The following is a 27,196-nucleotide window of genomic DNA, read 5'->3' on the forward strand; positions in this document are numbered from 1 at the left end:
CCGGGGACCGCCACATCCTCCTCTCGTGGTGCCCACGCCAGCTGCGTCTTGTGGATTTCCAGATCCACCTCCCACTTGAAAATAAGAATATCATTTGTTCGGGTAGAAATGCTCAAATTGTAGACCTGCAGATGGCATTCCTTCGACACCTCCTTTGGGTCAAACATAAAATAGAAAGTGGTGGTATCTCTGATTGCATTTTATTTTTGATGTGACTCATAAGAAAGCAACCAAAGCTTAAGTTTGTTTCCCCATACTGATGGTGAGACTCATGTCAGGGGGCAGCTGTCAGAACTGGCTCACATTTGTCAAATTGTTGCTTGTTCCTGGATGAGTAAGATACAGAAATATAAAATTTTATATAGTTAATGAAAATTTAAATTTAGTATCTATATCTCTAATGTTTCACTCATGATTTTAAAAACCTGTAGGCTTCAACACCAGGCCCAATCACTACCAGCAAGTTTGGTTTTGTTTTAATTAACATTGTCTCATTTTCAGATGTACTGAGATCTTATTGTCTTCTTTCTCTTTTTGCCCCCTCCTCCACATTTCCTTAGACAGGCATCTGAATTTAGTTTTTGGAGATTTCTCAAAATTTTCTTATAATATAGCAGCCAGTCTACATCACTGTTATCATAGATATGAGAACTGTTACTTGAGAAAATTCCAGTGACACTACTTTTGTACTGAAATTCAAATGTTAGGAGCAAGGGAGTGATTTTGGGTTTTGTGTTCTTAAGTTTTCTGTTTGCAAAAAAGTCATTCCTTCCTTACAAGTGTTAGAAGTGGGAAGAACTTGTTTTCTTTTGTTTTTAAAGTTTAGAATTTGGAATAGAAAATATTGATGTGAAACCTAGGTGTGATCTATCTTAATCCATGAACAGACTATGTTTAACAGCTGTGAATCCATAGCAGGTTAAGGTATTCTCAAATTTTAATTATGTGATTACTTCTGTTGCATAATGAGCATACCAGGTTTTCAAGGTTGAGAAGTTTGTTTAAACGTTTTATTTGCCATTTAAACCATTGTTATTTGCCGTTTAGTCTGTCCAAGATTACCAATTTTCAAAGCAGTAGAATGTATTATAAAATTTTTTAATACTTCAGAAAGGTCTTTAAAATCTCTTAATGTCTTAGGTTATCATTGTGATTAACTACTTATATTAATGAAGCTCAAAAATGTTGATTAATGGAAATTTCTGGTTGTAAAAGTTCCAGGTAACACTAGATTTTACTGTAGTATTGCTATAAAGTAGTATGTGTGTGTGTGTGTGTGTGTATATATATATATATATATTTTTTTTTTTTTTTGCGGTACACGGGCCTCTCACTGTTGTGGCCTCTCCCGTTGCGGAGCACAGGCTCCGGACAGGCAGGCTCAGCGGCCATGGCTCACGGGCCCAGCCGCTCCGCGGCATGTGGGATCTTCCCGGCCTGGGGCACGAACCCGTGTCCCCTGCATCAGCAGGTGGACTCTCAACCACTGCGCCACCAGGGAAGCCCCAAAGTAGTATATTTTAAATCATGAACAAATAAGCTATAAGGAGTTAATAGGCATGTAGTAAATATGCTTATTAAACGTATTGAATAAATTAAATTTGTGAATGATATTACATAAGAATAAGTGAATGAAAAAGTATATTCATACACTGAACATTTTAAAAGAAGGAATTTTTTATTTTTATAACCACCCAAAACAATAAAGTATTAGTTGGATATGTCAAAATACATATTTATTATTATTATTGGGGAATGAAAATATATTTTATGTGTTTATAGAATCTTATGCTTATTTGAATTTTTAATTCTAAAGCTATAAACATTACAAAAAGTTTATACCATTGAGGGCCAACAACCATCCACAATCTCACTGTATTAATGAAACTAATTTTTCAGGAGTGCTTTACTAGCCCTTTTTCATGTGATAAGTTACACATATTTGTTTTTTTATTCTTCTTTTACTTAATATCTTATGTCTTTACCATGTTTGTTGTTGGCTGCATGATGGCTCATCAAGTGGCCGAGTCATTTAATACAGAAATGAGCTTCTTTAGGTAGGTAGTAGCTCTTTTATTCTTTTGGATTATGTCCTTAGCATGTATCTTCAGATGCTTTATCACTAGGTGAAAGTATGTTAGAGGTTTTTAAAATCAGATTGCTTTCTAAGAGTCTTTTTAACAATTTATGCAAACACTAGTAATGAAAGTATCTCACCTCACTCTTGTTAGCATTGTTTTTATATTGGCCAATATGTAACTGGACAAAAATGGTACTTCATTTTTAATAACATATAGGGCTGAACAATTTTTGGTTTCTATGAACTGTCTGCTTTTTCTATTGAAAAGATTTTATTGGGGTCTGGATTTTTTTTTCTTTTTCTCTTTTTTTTTTTTTTTCCCCCGATACGTGGGCCTCTCACTGCCGCGGCCTCTCCCATTGCGGAGCGCAGGCTCAGCAGCCATGGCTCACAGGCCCAGCCGCTCCGCGGCATGTGGGATCCTCTCGGACCGGGGCACGAACCCGTGTCCCCTGCATCAGCAGGCGGACTCCCAACCACTGCGCCACCAGGGAAGCCTTTTTTTTTTTTTACTGTGGTAAAAACAATGATCTTTTGCTACTTGTGGCAATTGTTTTTCCTCAATCTGTTTCCCTTTTTATTGTGTTTTTTTTAATATCCAAGAGTGTTTACTGTTCATGTTACACAGTATCTGTTGATCCTTGATAATTTCTTCTATAGTGTGTAAGATCCCTTATTAGTAAATTTAAAGGTTTAATTTGGTTTTCATTTCTTTTTCCATATATCATTTTTGGTTTTCAGTTATTTAATTTATCCTGTATGCCTCTAAATTGATTTTATAAATGGCCAACTAGTTTTCACAGTGCCACTTATTACAAATTACTTACCTTCTCCTTTGTTTCTGATATATCCTTTATTATATTTGTTTAGCATATGATTTGTTTATATTTGTTTAGCATATGATCACATCTCTTGGGGATTTTCCACTTCAATGATCCACCCATCTCTTTTTGTTTTACATAATGTTGGTGGTTTTTAAAAATTATTTATTTATCTTGTCTGTGCTGGATCTTCATTGCTGCATGCGGGTTCTTCAGTTGCGGCATGCAGCATCTTTTTCTTTTTAGTTGTGGCATGTGAAATCTTTAGTTGCAGCATGCATAATCTTTAGTTGCAGCGTGCAGCCTCTTAGTTGCAGCATGCGTGTGAGATCTAGTTCCCTGACCAGGGATTGAACCCAGGCCCCCTGCATTGGGAGTGCGGAGGCTTAGCTACTGGACCACCAGGGAAGTCACTCCATAATGTTTAAATTGTTGTTTTGTGAAGTGTTTTAATATCTGCTGGGGCTAGGCTTCTCCTCACCTCTCACCACCTTTTAAAAAAATACATGATCAAGTTTTGATTTCAGAATTACTACGAAAAATCCATTAGGTAGCTTTTGATTCTTTTCCATACCCATGACTTTGAAAACTTGAAATAATTTCAGTTTCTCCATTAAATTTTGATATTTAACAATTGCATTTCCTGTGTTAATTTCTATAATATGTATAGTTTTTAAATCAGATTATTCATTTCATTGATGCTTCAAAATGTGTTAGCATGTATTTGGGCATGATAGTTAGTACAGGGGAGGAAAAAATGTTTTCCTCGATCCTCTTAGGGTCCTTGGCTAGATCTGACAATTAAAATGACAGAGATTAACAGGAGAAAAGTGTACAGATTTAGTTAATGTTAACTTTTACGTTAACACGGGGGCCTTCATAAGGAAATGAAGACCCAAAGAAAGAGTTAAACTTGAGTGTTTTAAGCCAGGTTTGAGGAAGAGTGGATGTTCATGGAGAAATGTCATTAGGACAAAGGCTCTGAGGTAAGTGTAGTGAACTGGAGGAGACTAAGCCAGGCCAGCATGTTGCACCCTTCTCCGTGTCCCTCCGTCTTGGGGATAAGGATGCTCCTCTCTTCAGGGTACAGGGAGGGCACCTCCCCCATGAGGGTCTTAGAACCTGCTTCAGGGGAAAGAGCAAGGGGGAGGTCAGAGTGAGCTTCCTGCTTCTGCCATTTTCTCAAACTCCTTCAGCTGAAAATATCAATATGCCAAGTCCAGAGCCCCATCACCAGTCACATATTTTTACATCTCTTCTGCCTCTGTTGGCATACCTTCTTTGCCATATCTAACTCTGGGTATATGTGTTTTTTTCTTCTCTTAATTTTTATTTGACAGAGTTTGTCTATTAGTTTTAAATACAAATGTAATTTTATATTGATTACATTAATGTAAACCCCTCCACGTTGTCTCTGCAAATGGCGAGGATGAGGACCTCCTCCTTGGTTGGATCTGGGTTCAGGACAAAGAACAGATGGTCACAACATTTTTGTCTCCTGCTGTATGAAGCCCCCAGGCCGTGAGCCAGGGACTGGTAAGGGATTCCACAGAATATGGGATCCAGCGCTTTTCTGATCCTGAAGGCGCTTGTCTCTTATCGGTAAAGATGACTACAAGTCCTGCTTGTTTATGATTATACGTTTTGGCTGCTGCTGGAGAGTTTCCCTTTTTAAATGATTTTGTAAATATTTTAAAGAGAGTTTAGGAGAGGATGTTTCTGTCATTTCCATGAATTGTGCCAACCTCCCCATCTTATATTTATTCTTTTCCATTATATAAATATTTGTACAAAGTAAAAATTTGAATGAGGTGGATGCACAGAAACAGTCCATTAAGGGCTGTGGTTCTCAAAGTCTGGTCCTTGGACAAGCAGCGTCAGCATCACCTTGGGATTGGTTAGAAATGTAAATTCTCTGACCCTACCAGTTACTGAATTGGTAACTCTGGGCATGGGGCCCAGTGATCCAGCAACCTCTGTGTCACCAGCCCTCCAATTGATTTTGATGACACTAAGGGCCTGCTATCTCCATAACCCCTTTGAATGAACTCTGTAAGAGTTGATTTTCATACTGAGACACAAGCAGCTGGTTTGTACTTCTTTTTCTAGAGTGTTTAATGTACTAACAATAACAACAAAAAAAAACTTTGGAGTTTGGAAGGATTCCTGTAGCAATCTAAACCCTTCCCATTTCCCCCCCCACCAAATTTTGTTGTTAAGTAGGTCAGTACTCTAAGTAAAATTAAGGAAAATGTCAGGACTTTAAAATTCTAGGAAATTGGGCTAAGTATTCATAACACAGAGCTTCTAGCCTGGAGTTTTTTAAATCTTACAAGAAAAAATTGGAAACCATCCAAAGAATGGGATAACATGGCATACGCTTGATATCTAACACAGCAATTTCACATACTGTTTCTGTAAAAAGTATCCTTTGTAACATATCACGGACTAGCCCTTTCCAGTGGAGTTGAACCGCCCCTTTAAACTGACGTCTTACCCATCTAGTTCTTTGTCCACCCCGGCAGGAAGCACAGCCGTCCTGACGCTACCTAGACTCACTTCAGGCCACGGGCCCTCCAGTCCAACCCCCGCCATGACGTTGGCACAGGTTCATAACTCGTGAAGCCTCTGGCCACAGTTTGAGTGCACTTCTCACTTACCCATTAATCTTAAGCTTTCTGTTCTCATCATTCTTTAAGCAGTAAAATGACCAGGAAGATGAATGCAAACGTACCTTCAGCGTTTTGTTAATAGTTGAATCTGATTTTCTTGAAAAGTTACTGTCAAATTCAAAAGGTCCTAAATTCTTTACCGCTAATCTGATTTTCATTTAATCTTACCAAAAAAAAAAAAAAAAAAAAAGACAAGATTCAGGAGACCTACCTCTTCCTGCCCCAGTCAAAAGGAAGTAAAAATAGAATTATAGCCTTTAAGAGCTGGACGTGACTTTCTTATGGATATCATCCAACCCCCCCCCCCAACCCCTTCCTAACTGATGGGAAACTGGAGGCCTGGTGGGGTGAATGGTGTGACTCAGAGACCAGCAGCCTCATCAGGGGATTCTAAGCTGCCTTGCTCCTCCCGCAAAAGATAAGGTATAGTTGAGCATTTCTGTCTTACTGCTTTGGGCAAACCTTGTACACATCGTGTTTCCGCAGTGTCTATTTTGCTAGTACTCTAGATAGTGGTCATTTCCTTCAGGGTAATTGATAGAAATTTTTTAAGTGTTCCAGAAGTTTAGATACTAGAATAGTGTTTGTTTCCCGTGACATGGGTTTAGGAAACAGCTGTTCCAGTAGCTACTCTAAATGACTGAACTTTGTGGAGTCTCCTTAGGAGTTGCCATGAGTTGTTGTCTAACGGAGTTATTTATTGTCTGTCTGCAAAACCTGCCATTATTCTAAACTACTACATTTTAGGTAAGAAGTATCCTTTATTAGTTGCATGTAGAAGCAATAAGTACCTTTTGGCTTTTGATAAATGTGTGTGTGTGTATGCGTCCGTGTGTGTTGGAGGGGGGCTGAAGAGAAGCTCTGTAAAGAGCCATTTAACTTTCTTTTAAAACATGTGTTGACTTTAACATGCACAGAATTTTTTTTCCCGACCCAATTCTGAGGAATTAAGGAAAGGGCTCTATAATACTTTCAAATACTCATAGAAATAATGTATGGTATAAAATAATTGTAAACCTGTCTTGGAAACTAATTGTTGATGAAGGCTAGACAGAAAACTTTCAAAAACTGTAGAAACATAGGGCACAGAAGTTGGTATTTTAAATGAATGTTTAAAACCTACAATTCTAGGACAGGATTAATTAAAGGTCTTTTTTGTCCTCCCTGAAACAATCTGTATTCATTTTTTAAGGCAGGGCAGGAGGTTGGGGAGACTTTAAAAATGGTTGAGTGTGCCTTATTTTGAAAACTAATTTGAGATAGAAATAAAAGGTGACTGTTAAATGGTAAAAATACAGAGCAGGTGGGTTTTAAAAATGGAAGGAAATCTTGTATTTTTTGTCACTAACAAGTCCTCCATTCCTGTGTAGAATTTTTCTAAAATTAAATATATTTTCCTATTTTAAATAATAGCAATTATTGGAAATATTTAAGAGGAAGTTGAAACTTGTTTCTAACAGACACATACTCTGGGGAAAAGGACGAGGGAAGGAAACAGATTCTCTTATCACAGTTGTTAAGTAGGTCTCACCAGATGCTGATGAGGAAGGATGTGGAAGAATGAGGTCCCCCCTCCACTGGTGACAGGGGCCACTCCGGAAAAGAGTTGGCACTTCCTTTCAAAACCAACAAATGCACTTACCATATGACCCAGCAATTGCATTCTTGGGCATTTATCTCCAATAAATGACTTATTTTCATCCAGAAGCTGGTACACAAGTGTTCATAGCAACTTTACTCACAGTATCCAAAAATTGGAAGCCACCCAGGTGTCCTTCAGTGGGTGACTAGGACCACTAACTGTGGTCCCTCCACACCATGGACACAACTCAGCAACAAAAAGAAACAAATTATCAATATGAGCATCTGCTAAGATGAACCTCAAGAATATGCCAAGTGAAAAAAGCCAATCTCAGAAGGATGTATGTATACCACATGATTTCATTTAGGTAGCATTTGTGTAATAACATGATCACAGATTTGGACTTAGGGAGGGGTAAGGGTGGAGGAAGGGGGAGGGGATGGTTACCAGAGGGCAGCCGGAGGAGCTTGTGGTAACAGTAATGTTGAGCATCCTGGTCGCGCTTGTTACACAAGCCTGCGTGTGTGATGAGCCTGGAGAGAGCTCCCCCGTCCTGTACACACACACACACACACACACACACACACACACGAGTGCATGCATGACTGGGGAAATCTGAATAAGCTCTGTGGAGTGTACCGGTGTCGTTTTTTTGGTTTTGATATTGTACCGTAACTGGATAGGGTGTTAGCACTGGGGAGACTCGGGATGGGTGTGTGGGACCGGCTCTCTTCATTTCTTGACAACATCCTATGAACGTGTAATTATTTCAGAGTAAAAAGTTGAGAAAACAGCAACTCTTCCAGTGGTACAAAAAGAGAAAAAAAAAAAGACTGAATATTGCAATTTCATATGGTTCAAGGAGAACAGAATGTACACCAGATGCTGATGAGCGTACATCAAAATGTTAGTAGTGCTCCTCCACTTATGGTGATTTCAGAGAGGTTTTCACCTTACTATTTGTGCTTTTTTTTTTTTAATTGTTTATTTATTTATTTATTTTTGGCTGCATTGGGTCTTCGTTGCTGTGCATGGGCTTTCTCTAGTTGCTGCAAGCGGGGGCTACTCTTCGTTGCGGTGTGCGGGCTTCTCGTTGTGGTGGCTTCTCTTGTTGCGGAGCACGGGCTCTAGGCGCGCAGACTTCAGTAGTTGTGGCACGTGGGCTCAGTAGTTGTGGCTCGCAGGCTTTAGAGTACAGGCTCAGTAGCTGTGGCGCACGGGCTTAGTTGCTCCACGGCATGTGGGATCTTCCTGGGCCAGGGCTCAAACCCGTGTCCCCTGCATTGGCAGGCGGATTCTTAACCACTGAGCCACCAGGGAAGTCCATGTGCTTTTTTATGATTAAAATTTTTTCCACAATGTACATGCATTGTTCATGCATCAAAAAAAAAGCTTTTAAATAAATGGCAAATAATTAGAAACATAAGAAAAATAGTGGGTCCTATTTTTTAAAATTCTGTCACAATGACAGAATTTAGTGTAGTAATTTAGTGATCATGTAGTTTGACAGCCTCTTGGCAGTTAAATTTTTGTCAAAAAACAGTTTAGGAAGGTACGTGCCTACTTGTATTTAGAAATTTGCTTAGGAATTTACAGAGATTTCACATTTCTTCCTTGATCATATCATATGCATTTTAGTATCACAAAATTTGTATTCTCGATATAAAAACATCTGAATTGTAAATATTTAAATGATAGATTTAAAATCTATTCTTAGTCTTATTTATCATGAACGAAAAATGTTCTCAATCTTTAATATTATGTAGAGATTACCAGAATTTTTCCTAACTCATATTTAATTAAATTTTATTGTTTTCTCTTCTAACATTTTTGGATTCAAGATACTCTTCAGTAACTCAATGGAGAGGTTTGTCCTGGTTTTCCTCACATCATCCCTTTCTTTCTTCCCAGCAGCTCCAGGCTTTTTCAGTCATTAACACCTCACTGTCTTTTATTACTTATCAGTTCTGTTAAAAGGGCTTAGTTGTGGAATAAGTTGAAACTGTTCCTGAAATGAGCCTGATGGATTTTTAAAAATATCTCATATATACCCTTATGCCCCATTAAAACATATAATTGAGAATTGATTATAACATCTTCACTGGTAATGGAATTTTTTTTGTTGTTTTGAGAAATTATCCAATTGAAATTGATAGTGGAGGCTAGAGTGGAAGTTGCAGTCAGATAAAACTTGAGCAATGACCTGGAGCTGAAATAAAGGAGACACAGACCTGGGTTGATAATGGAATTAAATGATTACTCCTGACTCCTGGCAGAAAAACTACAGCATCTTTTATCTAATTTTTTGGTGTGTTTATTTTTTTTTCTTTTTAATCTTAAGGCTATTTGTTGAAGTTCTTTAAAATCTTTGTATTTGTCTGGCTTTCCCCGGTATAATAAATGACATCTTTGATGGGAATAGTGGGTCATTTTTCCTTATAGAAAATGTTCTATAATTTCTATTTTTCCACAGTCTTTCTCCCAAAGTCAGATGCTCTTAAACTTCTAGATTTGAAATATTCCCTCAGTGTCCTTCCATCATTTCTCCACTCCCAAATGTAGTTGTTTCTTGGCAAAAGCTGAACCGATGATTCCAGAACAAACAGCACAATCAGAACATCCTTGCTCAGGCACGTAGCTGAGGGTGAATCTTCTTAGCTGCTGAGCAGAACAGTTATTTTTAATAACTGCCACGTGCTTTTTTCATCATTGTCCCGAGTGTACAGCTGGTATAGAGTCAATGTACTTAGTTCTGTGATTCTAGCTTAGAGGTCAGCCCTGAGATGTAAGAGGGGCTCTGAAATAAAGTGGGAAATGACAAAAGGCGCTTGGAAATGTTTCAAATAACTAGTGTGTAACATGTCTTAAAACTTAAAACAGTGATTATTTTCCTTTAAGTGATTTTAAGTTCCCTAACCCAACCGTGTCCCCCCTTTTGTGAGGGCTGGAACATGATTACATTTCATTCCAATGTAAAAAACCTAAGACCAAAACTATAGAACTTATAATTCAGAAACATGAGAGAATTGAACTCCTGAAGCAGAAGTCTTGAGAAGAATGAAAGTTTTCAAGTTGCATAACTATGTATCTCTATATCTATAGAAAATCTTAGTTCAGTTAAAACAAGATATTCTTTAATGAAAACCCCTTTGATAATTTCTGCATTGATCTTTGTTTCTGAGCTTCCTATTTTGGATTTTTTTTTTAAAGTAATTGAACTTCGTTTGAAGTGTTTGAAGCATACTTAATCTATTCTAGGGCTCACTTATTCTAATGCACCTGGCAGTCATGAAGCATTTGAGCAGATAGGTTGATGGCTGAGGTGAAATAAATGAAAAGACATCCTATTGAGTTCCCTTTCTCCCTCGTAAAAGTACACGCTCAATTCCTTGCACGTTTGTTAAGGGCATTGATGGGTGACTCAGTCTGAAGTGTCTGAGTGGGGCTGAAACAGTTGGGGTGATTCTCAGTGTCGTGCTCATCCTGCTTCATGGTAATATTTCGTATCATTTCCTTTTCCTAATAATAATGCTGGTATTAATATTAGCTGTCAGCTATTGGCAATACTGTGTGCCTGGTGATTCACGTGGTAACCTCATTTAATCCTGCCAACACCCGTATGAAATAAGTTCACCAGTCTTGTACAGAGGAGGAAGTTGAGACCCAGAGAGGTTCAGTTAGTTGTAGCTGGTAATAGATATCCTTGCTTGGGTTTCTCGGGAAGCAGAGCCTGAGATGAGGATTTTCCTGCAGGTAGTTTGTGTGAGAGGTGATCCCCGGAAGCAGGGGTGAGGGGGCAAGAAGGCAACGTCGATAAAGGGATGCATTGTTGAAGTCGCTGCTGCGGTTCCACCAGGACCTCTGACAGTTGTTCAGAATGGCTCCTAGGATTGTCCATCCAAAGGATGGGAGACTGGTCACTGATACACTGGCTTCTGTCACCCATTGGTTGAGAGCTGCCTTAATTCCCCAGAACTTCTGGGCTAAGCTGACTTGTAGGTTCCCTGGGATTCAGAGGATACTCTGACACCCCCCCCCCCCGCAAATAAGAGATGCACCTTGACTTGGGACCTTGTGGGCATACAGATGAGCTCGCAGAGCTGCCTTTCAGAAATCAGAGGTAGAGGTAGGCTAAAGGGAGGTGGGATGGTGTGCCAGAAGCATCTGAAGGCATAAAGGGGGCAGGACCAGCCCGGACTGCTTCCAAAACCTGTGCCCTCCCCAACCATCTCCCTGTAAACAGAGGTTTGAGATGGGGGGCTGCAAGCCAGACAATTCAGAGAGAGCACATGTGATTATCGTAGCGTGAAAAGACAGCACAGCATCGCCATGTACCTGTGACCACATGTCGGGATGAGCTACTTTCCTGTCTGTGTGGCTTTGCTGAATAGCACCATTCCTTGCATATATGAAGATTAGGATTCAGGAAGAATATCCAGAATATTCCAAGTATTGAAGGCTATAACTGATTTGGGATTAAAAATATACTCCATTATCAAGTTTTTAAGATCTACACATACAGGATCGTGTTGTGCCCGGGAGCTGTGACGCGAGGTATTGAGTATTTGTGGAGGGAGTGACTAAGGTCAATCGTGTGGGACCTCCAAGACTATTGTTCATTGTAAATTCTGGGTTTTTTTTGGGGGGGGGGCGGTTAAAAATCACTTGGTAACACCATGAAGACTTTCTCATTAAGATTTTTAATTTAATTTTTAATAGATGACGTGTAGCATTGTGTAAGTTTAAGGTGTACAACATGTTGACCACTGTGGAGTCGCTCACACCTCCATCATGTCACATAATTACCATTTCTCTTTTGTGGTGGGAACATTTAAGATCTAGTCTCACAGAAACTTTGAAGAATATAATACGATGTTGTTGACTGTGAGCGCAGCGTCGTGCGTTCAATCGCCAGAACAGACTCCTCTTCTACCTGCACGTTTGCACCCTTGGGCCAGCATCTCCCCAGCTCCTCCACCCGCTCTCCCCCTGGCAACCACCACTCTGCTGTTTCTATTATGAGTTCAACTTTTTTAGGTTCCACGTATCAATGAGATCACACAGTATATGTCTCTGTCTGACTTATCTCACTCAGTATAATGTCCTCAAGGCACACCTGTGTTGTCTCTCACAGCAGGATTTCCTTCTTTCTCATGGCTGAATAATATTCCTTTGTGTATATGTACCACATCTTCTTTATCCATTCAGATATTAACAGACACTTCAACTGTTTCCATATGTTGGCTATCGTGAACGATGCTGCAGTGAGCATGGGAGTGCAGATCTCTTTTTGATATCCTGTTTTCATTTCCTTTAGATATATATCCAGAAGTGGCATTAGTGGATCATATGTTAGTTCTCTTTTTAATGTTTTGAGGAACCTTCATGCTGTTCTCCATGGTGGCTGCACCAGTGTACAGTCCCACCAACAGCGCACGACGGCTCCCTTTCCTCCACATCCTCACCAACACTTGTTATCTCTTGGCTTTCTGATGATGGCTGTTCTAACCTGTGATGGGGTTCTCTGCTCAGGGTCTCACAGGCTGGAATCAGAGGTTGACCAGGCTGCAAGGAATCTGTTTTCCAAGCTCGTTCAGGTTGTTGGTAGAGTCCTGGCTCCTTGTGGTGGTAGGACTGAGGTCTCCGTTTTCAGGCCGGGCAGTCAGCCTGGGGTGGCTTTTAGCTCCTGGACACACCTTCAGTCCTTCCTAGGCCTCTCCATCTTCAAAGCCAGCGAGGGGGCATGATCCTCATGTCAGACCCCTTCTGTGCTCACATCTCTTCTCCTGGAAAAGCCCAGGCCCATCCAGACGACCTCTCTCTCATAAAGTCAGCTGTGCCACAGAGAATACCCTAATCACGAGTCCTGGGGTCCTGTGGGCTGTGCATCTGGGGGCAGAGTTCCTGGGGGCTGTCTTCCAATCCTGCCCACCGCACCCTGTGAAGAACAGAGGACTGGAGAGTTAGAAACAGATTCAGAACCAACCCCTGGCCTGTGTACAGGATGAATAGTGGTTGCATCATCTGGGTTCCCCATGCAGCCTGGGAAAGGGTGAGCCGCCAGCGGGTCATGTGAGAAGGTAAATTCAGGCTTCTTGTTGGCGGCGAGGCTCGGGCTCATCGTATTATAGTTCTCCCTGGCGTGACTGATGCAGCCCTCGCTGGAATGTAAAGTTCTTATGTTTCACGTCGGTACTGGGGTAATATGTCTATCCCAAATGTTCATACAGTATATGGCTCAGCAAGGTTAACTGACTCAGCCAAGTGGCTGGTTCACGGACAGCAAAGCCACGACCAGGTTCTCTTCTCACAGACTCCAGTGGCCACGTGCTGGCTCTGCAACCAGCGTTTACTGAGTGCCTCCTGAGGCCGGGCTGGGTGAGGGTAAGGTGGACGGTGGTCACGGTCCTCCAGGAGCCCCGGCTCTCCACCTGTTGTGCTGCAGTCAGGGGGCCAGATGTGAGCCTGTGAGTCGGTATTTATACCCATTCCGGTCTCAGTCCTTTTCCAAACCCTGCCTGACCCCAACTATTCTGTGTCCTTAGCTGAACTCGACGCGGAGCACACCCAGAAGGTCCTGGACATGGAGCAAACCCAGCAAATGAAGCTGAGGGAGCGGCAGAAGTTTTTTGAGGAAGCCTTCCAGCAGGACATGGAGCAGTACCTCTCCACAGGCTACCTGCAGACAGCAGAGAGGCGAGGCAAGTCAGGGAGCGGGGCCCGCGCTGTGTGTGGCTGGGGTGCCGCCTCCAGAGTGGGGCCGGGACAGAGGCTCAAAGGGGATGCGTCCTGCCGTCGTTGTCTTGCCGTTGCCTCTTCTTGTAGTTCTAGGCTTTTGTTGAAGGTATCTAGAAAACATGGAATACATGTTTTTAAAACATTAAAAAGACAAAACAAACATTAGCCATAATTCTGTAGCACAGAATCCCTAATCCCTATTACTGTTTTAGGGTGATTCTCTCTTGTGCGTGCCTATTTATATAGACTGTACACATATCTGGCTTTGTATCTAACTTTCCTTCATAGTGTATGGGGATCTTTCCCCTATATTATTGAAAATCCTTTGAAAGGGTATGTTTTAAAAGCGGCATCTTCATGGTCAGGACATATCCTCACAGTTTCCTAGTTGGACACTTAAGATTCTTTGCCTCTGTAAGTCGTGCTGTGATGTACATCTAGATGCATCTGTTGGTTCCCAAGAACACGCTGAGGGGCACAGGAGTTGGATTCCAGGCCCCTTCACCAGCCCCTCCTTCCCAGGACCTGGTGCCTGTGGAGGAGTGGTCTGGGCGGGCAGCTGACGTTTTCTCTCTGGCCAGCGCAGGAGCAGTGGGCAGTGTGTACAAGCATCCTGGGCTTCCCCGCTTACCTGCCCTCCGTCCTCCTGGAAGCCCCTGCTCCTCCCAGACCTCTGTGCTCATCCTTCCTCTTTTGCCTGGCCCCGGCCTTTGCTCTCCATACCCTGCCCCTCACGGAAGCCACCCCCAAGTTATCTGTCACCCTCCCTCTGTTCCTTCCTTCTCGATATGCTCCCCAAGGAGAGGTTAAAGAAATCAAAGAATGAGGAAGGAAAAGAATGTAGAGGAAACAGACTAATAGGCGTGACTTACAATGACCGAAGGATGCGTTACGTTGACAGTGCTTCTTAAACTGAGGTGGATGGTACAGATTTGAAGTTCAACTGCTTCACCTCCAGTCAGCTCGCCCTCTGTGTGTCCCACTGATGGAGAGTCTGTCTTCATCTGGGAAAGTCAGACTGCATGTTCCCTCAGAGTACGTTCGCTATTCAGTTTCTTTAGTGTTTGGCGCTGGTTATGGAGAGAGCCATCCCTGTTCACTCCAGGGATCTGTGTCATGTTGTGGGCAGCAGCTGAGAAGGACACCACCCTAGTCTGCTTGGGCTGCTATAACAAAACAACAGACTGGTAGCTTATACACAACAGGGCTGGAGGCTGGAAGTCTGTGGTCAAGATGCTGGCTGATTTGGTTCCCAGTGAGAGGTCTGCAGCTTGTCCTCACTTGACAGGGGGAGCTCCATCTCTGGTGCCTCTTCCTAGGAGGGCACTAACCCCATCCTCAGGGCCCCACCCTCATGACCTCTAGAATAATCACCTCCCAAAGGCCCACCTCCAGAAACCGTCACACTGGGGGTTAGGGCTTCACCATAGGAATTTGGGCAGGTGGGGGGGGGCACCCAAACATTTAGTCCATAACACACACACCCTGGCAAATCTGACCCACAGATCTGAGCACAGTGAGATGTTATGCCGAGAGGGCATGGGGAGGTGGGACAGTGAAGAAAAGAGCAGTAGAGACTAAGGCTTGTTCAGTTTAGTTCAGCAGACATTTCCTGAGCACCTGCTAAGTGCTCAGCAGAGGCAAAGAGAATATGAAAGTGCCTCTTAGAAGAGCCCATCCTCAGAGGATGAGGACACAGCAGAAGCTGCAGCTTCAGAAGTCCCTCTTTGTTGGCCGTGAGCCCGCTGAGACAGGGATGGGCTGTTACTGCCGGTCCTTGTGGCCAGCACAGCCCAGTGCTGGGCAAAGAGGAGGAAGGGCTCAGTCAAGACGTGTTGAACAGATAGCAATTAAGTATTAAGGAAAATGTCCTTCAAGTCTCAAAAAAGTGTTGGGCTCTTTTTTTTTCAAAGGTAAAAAAGAGAGCCACACATACATTGCCAATATGTGTGGTTTTGAAAGCACTGAGGAAGAAAATTGGAGGCCTTGGGCTTTTCAGCCTCCTGCTTCAGCTGGAGCAGAAAAGATGTTCACAAATAACAAACAGGCCTCTCCACACAAGGCTGTCCAGGGCCATCCCTTAGGCTTCCCAGCCTGGGAGTCACACATCCCTTTCTTATGGCATATTCATCTCCAAGGATGAACATTCTTTCATTTAGAAGAATCAATCAAAATAAGAATCTCTACAGTGAACATGGTATTTTACACTCATTCCACTAAATCAGAAATAGCAGTCTGAATTTTTCTCACTTTCCAAAGCATCCTTTTTTAGTTAAGACAAAGGCATGGAAAGTTTTATCCAGAAAATGATCTAAGGGCGAAGGGACATCTGTGCCCACTGGGATTGTCATGAGGCTGGGAACCACAGAGTGGGGAGCCTCATGCGCTTGAAGGGGAGCGAGGACAGTGCCCACCGTGCTGAGGAGCAGTGGGGACCTGGGGCCCACGCATGCCCGGCAGCTCCAAGTGCCATTAGGACGTGATGAGGTGTTTTGTTAAGACCCTGACACAGGTTTTCGCTTCCACCTGACAAGTCTCCCATTTTCTCAGAAAAACATCTGTTGCTTTCACTTTGTTGCTAAGCACCTGGGTGTCCTGACAGTGTGTAGTTAGTTGTGACCACATCCATCACCTTGAAGATGTCCTGGTCTGTACCTGTGTGTTCCCACTGTTAGACCTTGAGTTCCTGGCATCTCTGCTGGGCTGGTAGTTCAGTCAAATCTTGTGTAGCCAGGGGCGCCCTCTGTGCCCTCAGACACTCTGACTCAGCCCCTGGGTGTCCCAGTGCCTGGTGGGGGGTGGGGCAGGAGGATGTTTGGGCTAGTGATAAACCCAGTAGGTCTGGGGTAGGGCCCAAGAATGTGCATTTCCCACAAGTTCCCAGGTGATGCCGAGGCTGCTGGTCTGGGGTCCACATCTTGAGAACCGCTCCTTTAGGGTACATAACTAGGAGAGTCATAGGACAAGCATATCTAAATGTACTGGATTCTGTCACAAAGACCCACACCAGTTTACAATCTCCCAGAAGCTGTATGTGCATGCTCCACTCACTCCACAGCTTTGTCAACACTTGGTAGTGTCAGATAGTTTAAATTTTTCACAAATTTATATGTATGAAATGATACTTTATTTTGGCTTTAATCTGCAGTTCCTTGATTGTCCATTTTTCTGCTGGTTGGTTGTCTTCCTTTAGAGTCTTAACACTCATGGTATCAGCCTTCTCTGATGATGTCTGGTGCAGATACCTTCTCTCAATCTGTGGCTTCTCTATTCCAGTGTGGCCTTTGCTAAATGTGTTTATTTTTAAGCTTTGCCCACTTTATTTTCTTGCTTATGGTTTGTACTTGTGTCTTGTTTAGGCAGTCCTTCCCTCCAAGTTATAAGGATACTCTGCTGTGTTTTATTCTAAAAGTTTCTATGTTTTCCATTTTATATATTTGGCCCGTAAGTCCACCACCAGTTGGTTTTTGTGTGCATTGTGAGGTAAGGATCTGACTTTATTTCTTCACAGCAGGAACTGTCTATCTCAGCACCAGTGTTCTCTCCACTGCTCAGGTGGTCTTCTGTCAGTTTCAGTACAACTGAGTCTTTTCTAGGCTTTTCTGTTCCAGTCTTCTGTTTGTCTGGCCTTGAGCCAAACCATACTATCTTAATTTTAATTCTTCATTAAGTAGTGGTTCTCAACCAGGGGCAACTTTGTCCCCTCGGGGACCCATGGCAATGTCTGGAGAGTTCTCTTTGTTGTGATTGAGGTGGGGGGTCTGTAAGTGTCCATTTCAAAAGGCTTCTAAATTGGCTTGTTCAGATGTTTCCTGTTAATACTCAATTTTGGATTTTGCTTAGTCATCAAAGAGGTACATTAGATCCTCATTTCCCCCATGATTATGGACTTGTTACCATTTTCCTTGTGATTCTTCCATATTTTGCTTTATAAAAAATAACCACAAAATATATAGTCACATAGAAATTCTGAATTACCTTCCTGGTGAATTGAACCATTAAAAAAAATCACTAACCAGGGGCCTCCCTGGTGGTGCAGTGGTTAAGAATCCGCCTGCCAGTGCAGGGGACACGGGTTCGAGCCCTGGTCCGGGAAGATCCCACATGCTGCGGAGCAACTAAGCCCGTGCGTGACAGCTACTGAGCCTGTGCTCTAGAGCCCGCGGGCCACAACTACTGAAGCCCGTGTGCCTACAGCCTGTGCTCTGCAACAAGAGAAGCCACTGCAATGAGAAGCCTGCACACGGCAACAAAGAGTAGCTCCCACTAGCTCCAACTAGAGAAAGCCTGCGCATGGCAACGAAGACCCAATGCAGCCAAAAATAAATAAAATTAACTAAAAAAAAAAGAAAAGGAACAAACTGATACATGCTGTAGTGTGGATAAACCTCCAAAAAAAAAAAAAAACAACACACTAAGTGCTGTATTTTACCCCAATAATGCTTTTGTTTCCCCTTCACGTCTATGTTTTTTGATATTTATATAGCCATGTCAGCTTTCTTCAAGTTAATTACAAACAGAATAACTAGATTTTATCACTTATAGGAAATATTTTCAGGAAAATAGAAAGCACCAAATAAGATGATAGTAAAGAAGCCAGGCAGTCAGTGATCACAGCAAATGTAAATGAACCAAATTTGACACATTACATTATAAAACTGGCTTCGTTACCATCTTATTTGGTGCTTTCTGTTTTCCTGCAAGTGTTCCCTATGCCTTTAGTCCAATAATTTTTCTCCCCTCTTTAAGAGAATGGCACAGACAGAAAAAAAGGGAGACTGCTCCTTTCAAAACTGAAGTCAAAGCCAGGCTGAAATGCCACCAAGGACTCCACAGTCACAAAGAAAACCCACGTTCTCCCCACCTTCTCCCCCACAGGAGAGCAACCCCCAGAGGCACGAGCTTGGCCCCTGTGCACTCAGGTCCCCCTGACGGGTCAGCCTTGCAGGAGCCCCAGGGCAACACCGCCCCGGTATCCCCTGTGAAGTGGCCGTGATTCCTGCGTGGCCAAGGGCGACACTGATGGCACATGTCACCCGGCTCCTCTGCCTTGGATGTTGCCACCTTGAGTGGGATGTCTCAACTGTAACAAGCTTTACCTGCTTTAGTGCTGAGCCTTCATGATTTCTTGTGCCCAGAGACAATCAGATTCCCACCTTCCTGCCAGACACAACAGGGATCTGGCTCTTGTCAAGCCGCCTCTCCTGTCATTATCGTCCAGTCCTTCAATTCAGCTGGAGTAAATTCCCCGAATTTCATACTATTATGATTATTTTACTGAATTTTATATATACTCACAGATTTACATGTCTTTTCCGTGCTCTTCGGCCTCCCTCCCGGGACCCATGCCCTCTTCCCTCCTCCTGCGGTCGGACTTTGCTGAGAGCAGGCGTAGGCAGGAGTTGTATCGCACACTTGATCTAAAAGAGAGGATATTTACCTCCCCTCTTTGAATTTATTACTCCGTCTTCTGACTCCCGTTGTTGAGCTGTAGGTCTAATTATTTCCTTATCTTTCCTAATCTGCTCTTTCTCTTTGATGTTCATCATTTCGCTGCAGTGGATTAGGTGAGGATTTCTTTCATCTGTCTTGCTTGGAATATATTTTGTTCCTAAATCCTGGGTGTCTGATCTTTCAGCAAATCTGGAAGATAATCAGCCTCTGTGAATACTGCTGGTCCCTGCAGTCTCCATGCTCATTTGGGAACTGTCGATACGTAAACTTCTACATTTTCCATTTATCTCAAGCTCTTCCATACTTCCCACTTGTTTTCGTTCACTAATTGTCTATTTGGCTCTCACCTCTTTAACTTGTGCCCGAAGTTTTAAATTTCAGTGATTTTTCCTATTTGGAAGTTATTTGGCTTTTTTTCAAATGGCTGATCTGATTTTTTTTTTTTTTTTTTTTTTTGCGGTACGCGGTCCTCTCACCGTTGTGGCCTCTCCCGTTGCGGAGCACAGGCTCCGGACGCGCAGGCTCAGCGGCCATGGCTCACGGGCCCAGCCGCTCCGCGGCATATGGGATCCTCCCGGACCGGGGCACGAACCCGTATCCCCTGCATCGGCAGGCGGACTCTCAACCACTGCGCCACCAGGGAGGCCCGGCTGATCTGATTTTTGACACCTTGTTCATTGTTTGATTCAATCTTTTCTTTCTTTAAAATATTTAACGCCACTTTGGATTCTCGGGAAAAGATGCTAATAGTGTTTGTTTCTGCCGACCCTCATGCATAGCGACATGTGTACTGTAAATTCCAGATTGGATTGGATTTTGTGTTGAGTTTATATTCCTGTGAGACCCTGGGTTAAGGATGTGTCCACATCCAAAAATTTCTATTTGCTTGTGACAGGCAGCATCATGCCTGGGATGATTTAAGTTACCCGGCTTGTAGTTTTCTGGACCACAGAGGCAGTTTAAATATGAACGCCAGACCCCGGACGCACCCCTCACCGTGCCCAGGCTCAGACTTCTAGCCCTGCAGCATCTTTCTGCTGGTGGGCTGATTTTTTTTTTTCCTAGTCTGTGCTTTCACTGCAGGGAGCTCTTGGTTGCAACTTGCCAGCTTGCAGATGCTCAAACTTTGCTGTTAAGATGAAGACTAGAGAAATGTGACAAGGGCAGAGAAGACTCCAAATGGAATTGTAGTAAAGCTGGGGGCAACCACAGCCAGAGGTGTCTGGCAGGAATGTCAGCCTCTCTGAGTCGGCGCCCACCTCCGAAGCCCAGAATTGTCTGATGCAGAAAGGGTTACCTTCAGCACTTGCAAGCAAGAGGGCTGGGGGTGAAAAGGAAAACTGCTGTGGCAGTTGTAAGAGGTAACGGTAACCAAGGTTAAGCTAGGATGGATTTAAAGTACCAAATTGGGACTTGTCAATAATACACTGCTCCAAAGTCTATTTTAAAAGTCTGGAGTAGCGGGAGATATCTACACCTAGAAAACACAATGTGCTTTTAGCCTAACACAGTGGAAGCTCACCTTTTAAAGTGTTATTAAATGACAGAAGGTCTGACCTCTTCCTGTGCTGGTCTCCCCAGAGCCCATGGGCAGCATGTCATCCATGGAAGTGAATGTGGACCTGCTGGAGCAAATGGACCTGGTGGACATTTCTGACCAGGAGGCCCTGGACGTCTTCCTGAACTCCGGTGGCGAGGGGAACACTGTGCTATCCCCCGTCTCAGGTAGGGGTGACAAGCCTGCACACACTGAGTCACACCTAGTTCCATGAGTTCCCTGCACATGGAGAGCCGATACAGGGCGGTTCGGTTGCACACAGCGTGCACAGATCTTCTTGTCCCACTAACCCATTCCACACGCAGTCTGGCCTCACAGAAGTGGACAAATGACACACTGGCTGTCGTGGTCGTGAATTTCTCAACGACTCTCAGTGCTTTACCCAGACACCTTCAGTGAACAGGGAGCTTTCTTAAATTGTGTGTTCTTTCTCCTCTGGCTCGGAAGTTAATTTGAGTGGGGTTTCTGTGGCTAAGCACTAGAATTTGGGGGAGGTGGGAGCTCTCCTGTGTGGCTTCCCCCTCCCCCATTCGGCAGGTATTTATTTGATCTCTGCTGTGGGCAAGGCCAAGGTTTGTGTTCAGCACTCGGATTGTATTTTAAAAATTAGTTGCAGGGCTTCCCTGGTGGCGCAGTGGTTGAGAGTCCGCCTGCCGATGCAGGGGACACGGGTTCGTGCCCTGGTCTGGGAAGATCCCACATGCCGCGCCCGTGAGCCATGGCTGCTGAGCCTGCGTGTCCGGAGCCTGTGCTCCACAATGGGAGAGGCCACAAACAGTGAGAGGCCCACGTACCACAAAAAAAAAAAAAAAAAAAAAAAATTAGTTGCAACCTTGTGGGCACGTTACCTCCATTTAATGCCTTCCCGAAATTCCATGTTCATTCGGCACATACTTACTGAGGCTTCGGCCCTATACCTGGACTCAACTTATTTTATTTCAAATTTCGGACCATTCCTTCTGGGTGGGTGGTCTTCGTAGACGTCATTACAGAGAACGTGTTTAAGTTTCTTCCACGTACAAAAGAGGGAAAGGCCAGCCCTTCAGCAGCACCTGCCCCTTGGCTGGTGGCCCCACTCCATGGGCTACCGTCCTCACAATTGAGGCCCGGGGCTTCCTGTCCACGTGTGTCTCTAAGGTTTCCACAAAGCAGCTCCATCCGTCTCCCCTTCCCGGGAACTGCGTGAGCAGTGCCGTCCCGGGGAGGGAGGCCCTTGTCCCGCCGAGAAGGCCGGCCCCTTCCCGGGGTCAGGAAGAGACTCCATCACCTGCGTATGGTTTTGATTCCTTTAAGAGGATCCACAAGGGTTTTTCCCCTAACGCCATTTCTTTGAATTACTTCAAAGGCTATGAAGAGGTAAATCTAGATTATCAAGGCTACCAGGAGCGCTCCTCAAAGAACTGCAGTGTTCGCAGTTTGGCCTTGAGCACAGTGCTTTATTGGATACTGGAAAGGGTTCGGGATCTTTCCATGTGTCACAGGTGGCAGAAGGGTCAGCTCGGGCCCTGGGCTGCCTCTGGCGTCACCCAGCTCAGCGTTTTCTGGGGGCAGTTCCTGCACTGCCATGGGGCCTGGTTCTGCAGCCTGCAAGTCACGGGAACAGAGAACTCCCACCCGCTTTATACTCTATCCAAGTTCAAATGACCCTCTTCAGGGGCAGTTCTCAGAGGCAGCACTTCTAGGACAGGCTCGCTTCTGCTTTATTTTGCAGGGCCTGAAGTGAGCCCCGGTCAGGACGAAGTTACTCTTCAGGTTCCACATGCCTCCCGAGCTACCCGGCCTTCCTCACCTGCACCCTGCACCAACCCGACTGCCCGGGACCCCAGCGAAGGGGGTGAGTCCCCCGTGGTCCAGTCTGACGAGGAGGGAGTGGAGGTGGACACCGCCCTTGCCACCTTACACACTGATGACAGTGACTCCTAAACCCGGGCGTCCATGCTCTGGCCACCTTCAGAGGATGACGCAGCTGTGCCCAGAGGCCCGCAGTGAAGGCAGGTGTATTTAGAGAGGCTCTCGATTTTTACACAGTTGCCAATAATGTGTGAGAAACTGACTGAAACAACAGCTACAATAAAGTTTGAGGACCGCAAACACAGCCAGTTTGTACAGAAGGGCTGCTAAACACACATGTTCTGCAGGCCTCACAGTGCAGGCTAGGCCGGGAAATTGGGTGTCCACGCCGGCTTGGCACTGAATGGCAAAGCCCTTTACAGGCAGGAAACTGTGCTTCCTCTCAGCTCTAACCAAGGTTGGGTTTTCATCTAATCGTTACAAAAATTATGAAGTCCAACAAGCACGGCCTACCTTAATAGAGCACACACCCGGGCCCAGAGGAAGAGAGAGAAACTGAAGCCAAGCCCACACGTCATCCCGCTCCTGGCGGGACCCCACTCCCCCAGAGACATGTTTTCCCCTCTCCCCGCTCGCTCACAGCCCAGGGACGAGGGGCAGGCTGGCGCTAGGAGGGGTGGCTGCGGCCCTGCACCCTCGTGGCCACGCTGCCCGCTGGTCTCCAGGGGCCCCGCAGAAAATCAGGCAAACGGCAGCCGTTTGGTTTTTGTTCAGAGGGCATCCAGGCACCTGCCAGTGGAGGGAAAGTGAGATTAAGTCTTTAGTGTTCACTCCACTCCCTGGCCAATGGGACAGACCCCCTCAGCCCGTTTATCAGAAAACATCTCATTTCATTCACTCTCTTCCACAAGACAAACAAGTGTCCAAAAAACTTTGTTTTTATTATTAAACCTTGTAGTACAAACCTGAAAAGTAAACAAAAAACTGGCAATAAACAACATGAAGTCTTCCCTCCCGGGGGAGGGCTGCAGAGCAGCGCTAATAAATTAAACGTCAGACCGTAAGCCGTAGGCAGAAGTTCACCGTCCAAGAGAGGGCAAGAACACAGCAAGGCCATGAAAACCGGACAAGCACACTGGAAAACACGACTCTGCTCGTGTCACTGTTAAATATTCCAACACAGTTCAGTCTTCTGCCCACGACAACCGACAAAGTGTCACAGGACGCTCCTGACAAGACAGCCCCACCGGCGAGCTCAGTGCAACACGGGCAGCTGCGGGATCGGTGAATCCAATTATGAAACAAAGAACAGCTTGTGAAAACAGTTTCCCTTTTTTATTCCACACGTACTGTACACACAACCGGAGAAGGGCAACAGCTACTCCATTATTATTTTTGTTGTTGTTGTTCAGTGATGTAAGCAGCACTTATAAATGTTACAAGAAAAACCCTGTAAGCATCCAATCCAACCGATGAAGAAACTGAAGTGTAAGGCTTTTCTTCATCTTGTCTTCTCACCCCCTCCCCTCCCCCACCCAGAAAAAGGCTCAAGTATTTAAAACAATTTACAGGCGTATATACAAAAGGGACGGGATTTTTTTTTTCTTTTTGTTACAACATGAAGAGAAAAAAATAGACCAGATGAGCGCAGATACATTTTCACATTCAAAAAGAACGGCAGACCTCCTAGTGGCTCTAGATGTGATCGCCAACAGAACGAGTTTAAAAAGAAAGATTAATGCTGACCTGTGAAGGTGTAAAACAACAAGCTGTGAGATGAAGGCGGAATGTTAGAAAGATTGCACATCCATGACAAAGAAGCACTTAAGGGCTTCAATCACTTTTTTCCTTTTTTTTTTTCTTAAGGATGCTATTGAAGGGTTTTTTGATAAAGTAGCCAACAGCACCAAAAAATAACAGAATGGATTTCCTAATGAAATCAGGCACAGGTTTCCCTCACGTGACCCCCTCCAAGGCAGGCAGTCTTTTTCTTCTCTTTCCTTTCTTTCCTTAAACAGATGCATAGTGATGTGCTGGTAAGGAGAACCTCGTCCCTCCGACCTCCTCGTGTTGCCTGTGGTTAGGAAACAACGTCCACCTTCAGCTGCCATAACCGCCCAAAGAAACAAAATGGGGATTCTCCGGTTTTAACAATTACAAACTCATCCTGCACATGACAGAAGAAAAGACAGCCAAAGTAAAGCCATTTCTTTCAAGTTTTGTGTGTGTGTGTGTGTGTGTGTGTGTGTGTGTCTCTCCTATCCCTTTTCCTCTCTAGAAAAAAATCTGCTCACATTACTGATGGTTTTAAATTTGTTCTCCAAACTTCACCCTCTTCAAAACTGGGTTAAAAAGCCTTTTTCCCCCCAACAATTACAAAAAAACAAAACAAAAAAAAACACAAACAAAAATCAAACAAAAAGGCTTTTGTCAGCCACAAGGGGCGATACAAATTAATAACAGCCCCTCAAGGGTTTTAAAACAGTGAATATACGGCAGTTTCAAAAATCTGACTGCAGTATCTAGGTATTCTAAGTACAAAAAAAGTTCAACAGTTTAATGCTAAAACAAAATTAGTTCTCTAAAACCAGAAGAAAATCTTCTTCAGAGCTAGTGCAAAGACAGCTTGTATCCTACAGCCAGTACTCCAAACTAGAATATAATAATTACAGAAAAGTATCTATCCCCGGCCCACGGTGCTGGCGTCTTCACGAGGAGGAGGCAGCGGTGAGCCGGGAGGGCGGCACGTCCACCGTCGCTCTCTTGCGGGGCCCTCTTTTTGGTGTGGGTTTACTGAGACAGTTCTCAATGCTGCCGTTTTTACCAGATACCTTGCCACAGATCTGATTGACCAGGGTGATAATTTGTTCCTGTTTCGGGTTGAAAGGAAGACACAGGATTAGCCAACGGAAGAGTGTCGCCAGGACCCCCCAGGGAGTCACCTTCATCAAACCACGTCAGAGCGGCACAGAGGGGGGGTGGGGAGGGCTGGGTGGCCTTGGAAATCCGCCCCGAGGTTCCTGGGTGCGGCGGCCTGGGAGCTGGTTAGGACAACAACTTCCCGAGACCGAGGTCCCCTGGCCAGGCACCTCAACGAAACACTCCTCCTAGGGGAGAAACCTGCCTTTTCTCACCTGGAAGCCAAGGAAACGGTATGCCAAGTGCCTTCCTGATGGGCAGCTTCCTAACCCCACTTCGCCCTCCAGGGAGCCCAGGAGTGCCCCCTGGTGGCTGTAAAGTCAAACGTTCACGAGCTGAAAGCCCTAAATACCTGCAGCCCCAAAACCAGAGTAAGTGTGGGGCTGTTTCCTTAGAGCTGCTTTCCCGTCTCGTCTGTACCTCCACCCGTGTCCACGAGGTCCCTCGCCGCCAAGACAACACAGCAGCAGGCTTCCTGCTGCCGCCCCCTGGGCACCTCCTCGGGGCTGAGAGGCTGCCCGGGGCCCCAGCAGGAAGGGGAGGCCTGAGGGCCCCGTGCCTCTCACCTGGCTCCCTGCACGGTGACACATGCCTGGGGGCTGCCTGGTGCGCTCTCTGGCTACTCTGGAGCCTACTTAACCTGCGCTTGCAGACGAATACAAACACGTGTCTATAAACGTTCCTCATTCCCTCCGCCGCGAAGGGAAGAGAACGCAACAAGAGAACCATCTATCTGTTGGCGTCAAAAATACATGCGTAACTTTAACACAACTCGAAACAATCCAGTTTTAAAAGAAACCACGGGGAGGAGTATTAAAATGGCCCATGTTCTGACGTACACTGCAGAACACCTGCTGGAGCCAGGGACAGACGGACCAGGAGGACACGGGGACAGGACGCCACTCCTTCACTCAAGCCTGAGGGTCAGCCTAGTCCGGGCCCAGGCCTGCTCCCAGGCACTGCAGACATCCTTGGGCCACTTAAAGCACTTCCGATACACATGCTAATGAAGAACAAACAGATGAGCTTCATTAAAGCCCAGTTACCTGCAGCTAAAGCCACCTGGGCAGCAGGGGGGGTCCAAGGAGGCAGCCACCCGCCCGCACCTGTGGGACCGAACGGCTGGACAGAGGGGGTCTGACTGCTGGGCACCGGGGGTCAGACCAGAGCTGTGCTCTCAAAAGCCATTTCTGAGATCCAACCCAGAGCTGGAAATTCCCCAATTAAAAAAAAAAAAATACAGTTCAACTCAACAGGGAACTGACTTGTGATTTTCATTTACTAAAACAGGCCACTGGCAAAGTAGGAGGCTTAACAAAACCTTTTCTCTTCCCTGTGCGTGAGAACCAATGATTAAGCTTCAGACCGACAGACCCTACTACATATGTGATTCTTTTCCAGGATTTTGGTCACATCAAGACACCTAGCTCCAAGATGGGCTGGAGGTGGAAACTAACCCACGTTTTGTCGAGCTTCAGAATCATCTCGAGAAGCCCCAGCGCCGCCGGCTGTACCCTGCGAGTTGCCAGAGATGCTCTGACTCAGACACGAGGGTTTATTTTTAACCGTGTTCTGACATTT

The 27,196-nt window shown here is 44.8% G+C and overlaps 2 protein-coding genes across 5 annotated transcripts in view; one reads left to right on the forward strand and one right to left on the reverse strand.

Annotated features, from left to right (window-relative positions):
* The window catches only part of DTNBP1 (dystrobrevin binding protein 1), a 119,655-nt gene extending 95,796 nt beyond the window's left edge, over window positions 1-23,859 (forward strand). The window contains exons 8-10 of the mRNA XM_081246165.1: window positions 13,701-13,856; window positions 20,929-21,072; window positions 22,617-23,859. Coding sequence (XP_081102291.1) covers window positions 13,701-13,856; window positions 20,929-21,072; window positions 22,617-22,828 — 512 coding nt within the window. The 3' untranslated portion in view covers window positions 22,829-23,859. The remainder of the gene's footprint in view (window positions 1-13,700; window positions 13,857-20,928; window positions 21,073-22,616) is intronic.
* A 150-nt stretch (window positions 23,860-24,009) lies between these two features.
* Window positions 24,010-27,196, reverse strand: part of JARID2 (jumonji and AT-rich interaction domain containing 2) — a 245,505-nt gene continuing 242,318 nt past the window's right edge. For 3 of the 4 annotated variants that reach the window (XM_081246163.1, XM_081246161.1, XM_081246164.1), the window contains one exon: window positions 24,010-25,566. In XM_081246163.1, coding sequence (XP_081102289.1) covers window positions 25,405-25,566 — 162 coding nt within the window. In that variant the 3' untranslated portion in view covers window positions 24,010-25,404. The remainder of the gene's footprint in view (window positions 25,567-27,196) is intronic. The other variant, XM_081246162.1, reaches the window with a different exon arrangement.

This window comes from Mesoplodon bidens (assembly GCF_964165515.1).
Source record: "Mesoplodon bidens genome assembly, chromosome: 10".
Taxonomy (NCBI): Eukaryota; Metazoa; Chordata; class Mammalia; order Artiodactyla; family Ziphiidae; genus Mesoplodon; species Mesoplodon bidens.